The 11193-nt window shown below is 42.4% G+C and overlaps 1 protein-coding gene across 2 annotated transcripts; it reads right to left on the bottom strand.

Annotated features, from left to right (window-relative positions):
- Positions 1-1428: 1428 nt before the first annotated feature.
- Positions 1429-10175, bottom strand: LOC115156619 (type III endosome membrane protein TEMP). 2 transcript variants are annotated; one of them, XM_029704120.1, is made up of 3 exons: positions 9895-10175; positions 7794-7945; positions 1429-2081 (listed from the first exon to the last, which is right to left on the bottom strand). In XM_029704120.1, the coding sequence occupies exons 2-3, from the start codon at positions 7936-7938 to the stop codon at positions 1663-1665; spliced, it is 564 nt and encodes a 187-aa protein (XP_029559980.1). In that variant the 5' UTR covers positions 7939-7945; positions 9895-10175; the 3' UTR covers positions 1429-1662. The 2 variants fall into 2 exon arrangements, with proteins under 2 accessions (XP_029559980.1, XP_029559981.1); XM_029704121.1 differs by having other exon boundaries at positions 7821-7945; positions 9895-10165.
- Positions 10176-11193: the final 1018 nt, after the last annotated feature.

The raw sequence follows: 11193 nt of genomic DNA, 5'->3' as shown, positions 1-11193 counted from the left end.
GTGCTCTTCTAAACTGTTATTATGCATAATTAGATGTAATTACCTTTTATATCATCATTTATGTATGTGTTTGCTTACAAATTATTTCAATGTACAAAACATTAGGAACACCTGTTATTTCCATGACAGACTAACCAGGTGAACCCAGGTGAAAGATTTGATCCCTTAGTGATTTCACTTAAATCCACTTTCAAGTAGTGTAGATGAAGGGGAAGAGACATGTTATCATCAGTGACAAAATCTATGACTCATAGCATACGTATCGGTGAATCGTCGTGACATATGAAATACGAGTGAGAGTGTAATCAATGTGTAATAAGTATGTGAAAAATTAATGAACGTGTTAAATTATTATGTGACTTGGAGTCATATTCAGGTCCTGATTGGTCAAGAAGCTTATTTGACGCGTCAAATAGTGTTATTTGACGTGTATCTTTTTGACACGCAAAGACCCAAACAGCGTTCCGTAGTCAACATGGGCCAGCACCCCGCTTTCGACATCTTGTAGAGTCCATGCCATCACAAGGCTGTTGAGGCTGTTATGAGGGCAAAAGTGGTTGCAACTCAATATTAGGAATGTGTTCCTAATGTTTGGTACACTCAGTGCACAAAGTGTGCTCTTCACGGATGAATCACGGTTTCAACTGTACTGGGCAGATGGCGTGTAATTGCGTCGTGTGAACGAGCAGTTTGCTGATGTTAACATTGTGAACAGAGTGCCCCAAGCTGGTGGTGGGGTTATGGTATGGGCAAGCATAAGCTACGGACAACGAACACAATTACATTTTATCAATGACAATTTGAGATAACGTGACAAGATCCTGGGGCCCATTGTCGTGCCATTCATCCACCGCCATCACCTCATATTTCACCATGATAATGTACGGCCCCATGTTGCAAGGATCTGTACACAATTCCTGGAAGCTGAAAATGTCCCAGTTCCTGCAAACTCGCCAGACATGTCACCCATTAAGCATGTTTGGGATGCTCTGGATCGATGTGTACGACAGCGTGTTCCAGTTCCCGCCAATATCCAGCAACTTTGTACAGCCATTGAAGCGGAGTGGGACAACATTCCACAGGCCAAAATCAATAGCCTGATCAACTCTCTCCGAAGGAGATGTTGCGCTGTATGAGGTATCTGTGACCAACAGATGCATATCTGTATTCCCATTAATGTGAAATCCATAGATTAGGGCCTAATGAATTTATTTCAATTATATGAACTGTAACTCAGTAAAAGCTTTGACATTTTTGCATGTTGCGTTTATGTTTTTGTTCAGTGTAGTATTTATGAAGACTTGATGAATGTTCTATAAAGCCTTAATAGGTTGTTGTTTGTTTAAAATGGGACCATGATCATTTCTCAGTATCTTTCATCTATCAACATATTCTCACCAGACCTGGATTCAAATAGTAATTTTTTTCTTTCAAATACGTTGAGTGTTTGATTGAGACTGCCTGAAGTGCCTGTTTCACCTGGAGGGCGGATTTTTCCACTTTAGGGTGCCACACAAGCTCAATTAAGCACAGCTGGAGCATCTGAAAGAAAACACATTTTATTTGAATCCAGGTCTGGTCTGGACAGCATCTGCTCTATGAAGTGAATCCACCACTGTCACCCAATCAACAGTAAATAATCATTTTCAACCAGTCCTGAAATCACCCAATGGTGAACTGAAGATCATCATCACTATCCTCCACCACCTCTCCTTCCATCCCTTCGTCCTCGTGACTCTCTGCCCTAGCCCTCTCGCTGGCCTGGATGTAATTATCCTCTATGAAGCCATCGTCGTCATCAGTATCCAACCCTCGATGGGTCCCATTACCTCCACCTCCTCGGCCCACCATGCCGTGCCCAGGGAAGGTCACCTCGTCTGGGCTCTGCTGGCTGGCTGTGTCCCCCTCGGGGAGCAAGGAGTGGTGGTAGCTGGCTAGGTAGCGGTGGAAAAAGCGGCACTTGATGGCCACCACGATGAACAGGGAGACGGTCAGGGCGGAGGCCAGCGCTGCAGCCAGGTAGGGCCAGGTCTGGGAGTTAACGTCCTCACCAGGGGGAACAGCCTTGCTGGAGTTGACAGCTGTGGGATGCAGGGGAGAGGAGAATGGGGTAAATTCTGAGAATTTACCAAATACCCACCACACTAGCATACTACATAGATTGAAGCAATGTATTGAGCAAGCACCCTAGGTGGTATGCTAGTGTGAAAATTGGAACATAAGCACATTTATAGTAATTGAATGATTATTAAAGAGTTACTGAACATGGTTATTTGTTCACTTTGTCCAAACTAATACTGTATTTAGCCTATACCAAACCAAAGACAACGCGTCAAGGGTTAACATATGCAAGTAAACTGAAACAGTGTTATAATTTAGCACTGGATTAGTGGGCCTTTTATGTAGTCTGTGAAGGTGTTAAATGTAACCTGGGCTGGCGTTATGGGCGGGACTTAGGGGGCCTGGCCTGCCCTATCAAATCAAATTGTATTGGTCACATACACGTGATTAGCAGATGTTATTGCGAGTGTAGCAAAATGCTTGTGCTTCTAGCTCCGACAGTGCAGTAATATCTAACAAGTAATATCTAACAAATTACACAACATATACCCAATACACACAAATCTAAGTAGGAATGAATTAAGACTATATACATATGGACGAGCGATGTCAGAGCGGAACGGACTAAGATACAGTAGAATAGTATAGAAAACAGTATATACATATGAGATGAGTAATGCAAGATATGTAAGCATTATTAAAGTGACTAGTGTTCCGTACCTACCTCGCACGTCGAAATAAAATATTGAAATATTGATCATTTATCTGTCCAGACAGCATCAGATACATGGACTACATGTAGTAAGACAGAGGGGCGCTGTTTCGCTCACTAGGATGCATTCTCTGGTGAGAGTTTCAGCAGAGAAGAAGAGGAGAAGCGAGAGGACTCACTCTCACAAGAATACGTCCAGAATAAGCACAATGGCTTGATAAGGACATAATATGCAGACCTAAGTTTGTCACTTGCCTTCCCACCTTTGGGACAACAACTCCCATTGTTAGGGTTGAGACATGAGCATCTCGTCATTATATACAGATCTCCGGTGTCAGCCTCTCGCGAATTGGAAAGGAAAGTTGGCGTGTGCACAGTGCACTGTTAGGATGCTGGCTTCCCCTAAAGTAAATGGATGTTTTGCCAAAATTATGTAATTACTCCTGTCTAAATAAAAACATTCAAAATACTTCACCAGAGAGCATAACTTAACCAGAGGACCATTAGCTTATTTTAATATAGCTGTGGATTGTTTCAAATCACTTAAGTCTTTTTGTAGGATGTTTTTGTATAGGTTATCAAAATAAGTTTTCCAAATTCCTTCATCTTGTATGGCTAATTCTTATGGCTTTGTCATGCTTAAATTGTTCCACATGTCCCAGAACTGACTTTTGTCAATTGCGTTTTCAATTTCATCAAGTGCCTTATTGGTATAATTCAATTTCTTGCATTTCAGTGTATGTTTATACTGTTTCAGAGTTTCAAAGTATTCATAGCATAGCTCTGGGTTGTTTTGCTGTTTATGTTTTTTATTTGACATTTGTCTTAGATGTTTTGTAATTGTTTTACCTTCTTTATCAAACCATTTTTCAGAAACGTTTTGTTTTTTGTTTCTAATGTTGCATTTCTTTGGTTTTCTCAAATTAGCTTTTGATGCTGCTTTTTTGGAATGTGGTATTGATGTTTTGAGTAGCCGAATTGACACCTTCTTTACTGTTTTGGTATTGTGAGTTATTGAAGAACTGTATAGAGTTAATCATTTCATTTGAATTCAATGTTTCAATGAATCTCTGCACTGTTTGGAGCCCATCTGTACGATTGGTTTATGTTGTAGAGTTTATTGGGCTGTTTCTTTTTATGAATATTGCCAGTTAATTTCTTCAGAAACACATTGATCTGACTGTGATCTGACAATGGTGTCTGTGGTCTGACAGTGAATGCACTAATGGGGGAGGGGTCGATGTCAGTGATGGCATAAATGACTACACTTGTCCCAAGAGCTGAGTAGTAAGTAAACTGACCTAAAGAACTGACCTATCCCTCTAGTGGTGTGGGGGCTGTGCTTTGGCAAAGTGGGTGGGGTTATATCCTGCCTGTTTGGCCCTGTCCTGGGGTATCATCGGATGGGGCCACAGTGTCTCCTGACCCCTCCTGTCTCAGCCTCCAGTATTTATGCTGCAGTAGTTTATGTGTCGGGGGGCCAGGGTCAGTCTGTTATATCTGGAGTATTTCTCCTGTCTTATCCAGTGTCCTGTGTGAATTTAAGTATGCTCTCTCTAATTATCTTTCTTTCTCTCTTTCTTTCTTTCTTTCTCTCGGGGAACCTGAGCCCTAGGACCATGCCTCAGGACTACCTGGCATGATGACTCCTTGCTGTCCCCAGTCCACCTGGCTGTGCTGCTGCTCCAGTTTCAACTGTTCTGCCTGCGGCTATGGAACCCTGACCTGTTCACCGGACGTACTACCTGTCCCAGACCTGCTGTTTTCAACTCTCTAGAGACAGCAGGAGCGGTAGAGATACTCTCAATGATCGGCTATGAAAAGCCAACTGACATTTACTTCTGTGGTGCTGACCTGTTGCACCCTCGACAACTACTGTGATTATTATTATTTGACCCTGCTGGTCATCTATGAACATTTGAACATCTGGCCATGTTCAGTTATAATCTCCACCCGGCACAGCCTGAAGAGGACTGGCCACCCCTCATTGCTTGGTTCCTCTCTAGGTTTCTTCCTAGGTTTTGGCCTTTCTAGGGAGTTTTTCCTAGCCACCGTGCTTCTATACCTGCATTGCTTGCTGTTTGGGGTTTTAGGCTGGGTTTCTGTACAGCACTTTGAGATATCAGCTGATGTAAGAAGGGCTATATAAATAAATGTGATTTGATTTAAAGAGTCCCCACTGATTCTACCATTAAGCATGTTCAGGCCTAAGGCTCGACAGAGATGCACTAACTCCTTCCCATTTTTGGTCAGGACTGTTTCTATTATTTATAATAGGGCTACTGTACAAGGAGGGGTGTCCAAGGAGGGGTGGTTACCTCCCGCATCAGTGTAGTCAGGCTCAGAACCTGTTCTTGCATTGAAATCTCCACAAAGAAGCACTTTACCCTCTGCCTGAAATTTCATGATTTATGTATGGAGATTGTCAAAAAACTGATCATCATAATATGATGAATCTGAACGAGGAGCATAAGCTGCACATATGTATACATCACTGTCACAATAGATTGTACCTTTGTTAAGTTTTAGCCAAATGTGATAGTACATTTTTTAAATTTCATTCAGTGCTAAGTCCTGCTTATGGCAAATGATGATTCCACCTGATTTCCGGCCCCGTTTAACATTTTCTGGTCTAGTAGAGCTGTGTTGTGATGGTTCTGGTCTAGTAGTGCTGTGTTGTGATGGGCTGGGTCTAGTAGTGCTGTGTTGTGATGTTTCTGGTCTAGTAGAGCTGTGTTGTGATGGGTCTAGTAGAGCTGTGTTGTGATGGTTCTGGTCTAGTAGAGCTGTGTTGTGATGGGCTAGACCCGACCCAGGCTGGTAGGTTGACCTGGGCTGGAGCAGACTGAGAGGTGTGTAGGTCTATGCCTATTTGGGAATCTAGCCATTTGAGCAGTGCATATGGCAATATGTCTAGCTAATTAAGTTGCGGTTGTCAGTGAAAAGCATCTAAAATATGTGTGAAGATAATGTGTCTTGAGTATAACTTCAAATGCTGCAACAAGTGGGAGGGGTGTGCAACGAAGATATGGCGTCTCGCTCCAGAATGCACGCATGCAGCTCTCCAGAATACGCTCAGGTGTCTCCCGCCAATTTTTGCCCATTCATTGTTTCCTTGTGTGAATTATTTGCCCTTTGGTGGTTTATTGTTGATCAATTCTCCATCACATATGTCACCAGTGGTATAGTAAATGTACTATTAATCCCTCTGCATTTGGTTTGCATTTATTATTTACAGTAATTTACCATTCTCATTCTCGGAGGGGAAACATTGTTTGCAGAGTTCACAACATGCTACACTTGTGAGTTAAACGTTTTGGTAGATTTCATAACCATTACACGTTTTGTCAATATTGTCATTGTCTTTTTTTTTTTGAGTGCTCCGTGAGCAATGCGCATGTGTCTGGTTTCACTGTCCTGATAACATTGAGGAAGCACGCGCCTGCGTGTATGCATAAAAGTAGGCCTACCTGGTGCCGATTTGGCAATGTCTAATTTCTGATTGTCTTAACTCACCACATCCACCACTAATAAACGGAGCTTCTCAGTCATTTTTATTCACCTCACATTTTGTAAATTAAGTATTTGTTTTAACATACACTGCAAATGATAGTTCCTCAGTATTTGATAAATATGTCCAACACAACACTCCGAGGAATAGCTAAAGTCAAACAGATGGAAAGGGAGGCAGACAGACGGAGTAGAATGTGATTGAAATAACGATACTTGTCATCAGGATATTTTATACTGTTTTTATCGGCTTTAGGCCTATGTACTGTATTTTACTCAGTTGATGATGGAAGTTATAGGCCTACTGCAAATATTTAAATAATAACCATCATATATCGAAGTAAACTTGGAGTTACGCCGTGACATGTTGTGTGGTCTGGCACAGTGTTGCCATCTGTTGGTAAATATTAATTACTGCAACTCCAGTGTTTTTACCTGTGTGCTTGAGATACCCGGATGTATTGTAATGTACTGAACAAGACTGGTTACTCGCATCAATGCCTCTGTCTCGTCATTTAACATTCAAACATGGTCCTTCCACTACGACACATCAGAAAAGCATGCCGTTCATTAGGCTACAGATTAAATAAATGATGATGAACTTCACAGGGTGATGAAAGTGCATGGTGATGAGCTTGATGCTACTTTCCAATAAGTATCGAGGGTTTTATTCTGGTGAAATTTATCATCGATGCGTGCCTGCTGTGCGACAAATAAAAATAATCTTGCTCTTCTGTCCATAATAATCTCATCATGTAGGCTATATGTGTGAGTGCCAATACCAGAGTGGACACGCATTTTTATGTGAGAAAACCATCAGTAGAGTTGAAAATGCGAAGGAAACCCATTTAACTTGTATTTTTTATTCGGTACATGGGAATTTACGGCAAAATGTATTTTTATCCTCACGTCATCACGCACAGCCTTTTATCTGCAACAAGTACATTTGATGGAAACATCTCCGGTGGGAAAATTCACAAATTGTTTTTATGCCGATTTTAGAATATTCTCATGAAATCTAGCGCCAATTGGATGGAAACCTAGCTAATGTGTCCATATGGCTGGGGCTGGTGATCTCCCCTTAGTTGAATTTTAACTTTTAGATGTGTATTATTTTACTTCAAATTGTTATTATTTACCATGTGTCAATGCTTTTGAGAAACGAAAACTTTATTATTATTGAAATGAAACTGTTCCACGAAAATGCGCATACAAAAATAATCATAATTTTCACGCAGATCGGTAGAAATGGTGGGTAAATTGTGAGCTTCGCCTATGGTCTTTACTAAAACGGTAATAAAAATAATATGAACGCCCAAGCACTTGAACACCTACGGGGTCTTGTGAAAAAAACGTGCCCGCCTACGGACATCAAAGGCCAATCCAACTGATTCGTTCTGGCGCCGGCCCTGAATTTAACACTCTTAGAATTAAAGATACAGGTGAATTTGCTGTGAAAATGACACAAATTAAATGCATGTATTTTGTCTGTTGACAGTGAATGATTTACTGTTTGTTGAGGCAAGGTTCTCATCACCTTCCATCGGGAAGTTGCTTTGCCTTTCTCCCAGGACTGATCGAGGAGGATGTGCACCTGCAATAAGTGCCCTCCAGAAACAAAAGGCCACGATCGCACTGCAGCCCAGATGTTCCATGATGGTCCTACAGAAACAAGACGATTTGAGTGACATGATGAGCAAGTGTCCTTTAGAGAATCATTGTACCATCTAAACAGCTGTGAAATATATTTTCTATAACCAAAAATATTGTATTTTCTGCCGTTTGAAGCTGGGAGAAGGGTGGAATTGTGGCCCGCAATTCAGGGCGTTCCTGCATGTGGGCATTCCTGCTCATGCAGGAACCCCTCTCTATATTTCTATTGGTACATTTTTAACTTAGGACAGGTAGGGGGGGTTCCAGTACAGTAGGCGGCATTAATGCACAATAACGTTGGATGCCAGCCGTGATAAACCCAACAGAAGAAGGGGTGGGGGCAACAACGGTAACTAGCTATCCGTACACAAGTGGTAGACAGTGGCCATTGCCCTCGACTGTCGTGCACTGTTTTCCTACAGTTCTGTTGATGACGGCTAGGGCAGGTGTTCGGCAGGCGGGAGTGAAGGACACTGTGTGCTAGCTTAGCCAGCTAGTCCTAAGGAGGACACCGGTACACAGTTAGCTAGTACACGATGTCACCCTACCCTCCAGTCTGCTGTGCTAGCGGGAAGCGGGGACGACTGGTAGTCAGTGTCCTTCACCCCCGCCTGTCGGGCACAGTTTTCTCCAGTACACAGCAGGTGGTGGTGAAACTAGCTTGTAACTTGCAAGCTAGCATACAGTGTCGCTAACTAGGAAGCTATCTAGCACATGGTGTCGCCCTAGTCTCCCGTCTGCTGTGTACCGGAGAAAACTGCGCCCGACAGGCGGGGAGCGAAGGACACTGTCTACCCGCCTGTCGGGCACGGTTTTCTCCAGTACACAGCTGGCAGGAGCGACACCGTGTGCTAGCTTGTTAGCAAACACACAGTAACACCCTAGCCTCCTGTCTGCTGTGCTAGCGGGAGGCGGGGATGACCGGTAGACAGTGTCCTTCACCCCCGACTGTCGGACATGGTTTTCTCCGGTACACAGCAGGCAGGGGCGACACTGTGTGCTAACTAGTGTTCTTCGCCCCCAGATAATACTTTTATTTCCCTTTTGACCCAAATTCAAAAGTGTCACACAAGCATGAAGATGTCGTGCTCATGCAGGAACCAATGGTGTGCTCGGTGGGGGGCGGGGGGATGGCCACATGCAGTAACACCTCGAATTTCAAGCTGCAGTTGCACACTATTAGAATCTGGTATTTTACCGAAAGTAAAATTTGCAAAATCAAAACTTAAGAACGGGAAGCATAGAAATAGCGCACATAGAAAATATCTAATGCTTCTTAGACTTGCTTTCAATGAATATGGCAGATCTATAACATTTCTAAGTGAATTTGGTCAGTTGGGACAAAAATGGTTATAATACAGCTTTAACACAGAGATACTAAACTCATCTGCCCTGTTCCACTCTAGCTCTTGGATTGGACACATTGATAGACTGAAGGGTCGTCTCTAGGACTCAATAGCGTAAACAGTTTATGCATAAGAATGAGGGTTATCAAAATTAAGGAAAAGTATGGAATTTACACAATACTGTCCAATCCATAGTTAACACTCATTCTAATGCACCAACTATACCTCTTGATAAAAACAAGACGAGAGTAATAATATGATATTCAACATAGTGACAAAACAACTACTGGGGTGACGCATTTTCACTAACAACCCACAATCAACCAAGGTTGACAGTAACAATTACATTATATCAAGGTTGTCACCACAAGTATTGTGTTGATTATCTTAATATTGCTCATAAACATTTTCCAAAACAAATTCTGAAAATTAAAGAGGGAATCTCCAGATTGAATGTTGAGTCTCGTGATACAGACAGGGAACATCAAGTCCTTTCTAGGTCAACAACATACCGTGGTCATATGACCACCGCTTGCTTATAACTGACATTACTCAAAAGTATAGCTAACTCCCTCTCCATACGAATATTAACACATAATTTATATTACATACCTGACAAACAATGTTTGTTGATTTTCAAGTGGATTACAGAAGCTTCAAGGTGTTTTGTCCCCTTGTTTAGCCTTCAAATAGCCTACAGCATGGAGACTTGTGCTAAAGGTTAAAGGAGGTGTCACTGACTGCCCCATACATAGCCTTAAGAAAGAGAAAGTTAATAAGTAACTTTATAACTGGGTTTGGTTTGTCATTCATTCCTATCTCTGTCCCTTAATTCAGTCAGCTATTTAAGGCTCAACAATGTGCTGGTAATTGGCTTAGTAATGTATTAAATGGATTCAGTGGGGCTCCCGAGTGACGCAGGCGTCACTACAGACCCGGGTTCGATCCCAGGCTGTGTCAAAGCCGGCAGTGACCGAGAGACCCATGAGGCGGCACACAATTGGCGCAGTGTCATTAGGGTTAGGGGAGGGTTTGGCCCGCCGGCATTTCCTTGTCCCATCACGCTCTAGCGACTCCTTGTGGCGGGCCGTGCGCCTGCAAGCTGACTGCAGTCGCCAGCTGGACAGTGTTCCTCCAACGTATTGGCGCAACTGGCTTCCGGGTAAAGCAAGAAGTGTCAAGAAGCGTGTTTCGGAGGACGCATGGACCTTCGTCTCTCCCAAATCCGTAGGGGAGTTGCGGCGATGGGACAAGACTGTAACTACCAATTGGATATCACGGAATTGGGGAGAAAAGGGAGGAAAAGTACAAAAAAATATATATATAATAATGGATTCAGTGGGGAGAGTAGTAGTATTTTCCTTGGAAATTACTTGCTGGCTGAAGCACCCATCTCTGTAAGCCTTGAATTCATTTGAGATGGTTCAAATGGAGTGTCAATAATAGGTACGGTGTATTCAGACCCCTTGACTTTTTCCAAATTTTGTTACGTTACAGCCTTATTCTAAAATTGATTAAATAAAAACATTTCACTCATCAATCTACACACAATACCCCATAATGATGAAAAAAAACGTTTTTTATAATTTTTTGCAAATGTATTAAAAAGAAAATAATCTAAAATACCTTATTTACATAAGTATTCAGACCCTTTGCTATGAGACTTGAAATTGAGCTCAGGTGCATCCTGTTTCCATTGATCATCCTTGAGCTGTTTCTACAACTTGATTGGAGTCCACTTGTGGTCAATTCAATTGATTGGAAATGATTTGGAAAGGCACATGCCTGTCTATATAAGGTCCCACAGTTGACAGTGCATGTCAGAGCAAAAACCAAGCCATGAGGTGGAAGAAATTGTCCGAAGAGCTCCGAGACAGGATTGTGTCGAGGCAAAGATCTGGGGAAGGGTAG

This window comes from Salmo trutta, chromosome 21 (genome assembly GCF_901001165.1).
Source record: "Salmo trutta chromosome 21, fSalTru1.1, whole genome shotgun sequence".
Classification (NCBI taxonomy): domain Eukaryota; kingdom Metazoa; phylum Chordata; class Actinopteri; order Salmoniformes; family Salmonidae; genus Salmo; species Salmo trutta.
The sequence above is the reverse complement of the archived record's forward strand: the minus strand, read 5'-3'. Positions and strand labels throughout refer to the sequence as shown.

Excerpts from the sequence above, each read along its gene's own strand:
- LOC115156619 (XM_029704120.1), bottom strand. The coding sequence starts at position 7,938 with ATGGAACATCTGGGCTGCAGTGCGATCGTGGCCTTTTGTTTCTGGAGG. Across the intron at positions 2,082-7,793 it reads GAACCTTGCCTCAACAAACA|CTGTCAACTCCAGCAAGGCT; the intron begins GTAAATCATTCA and ends TGCATCCCACAG.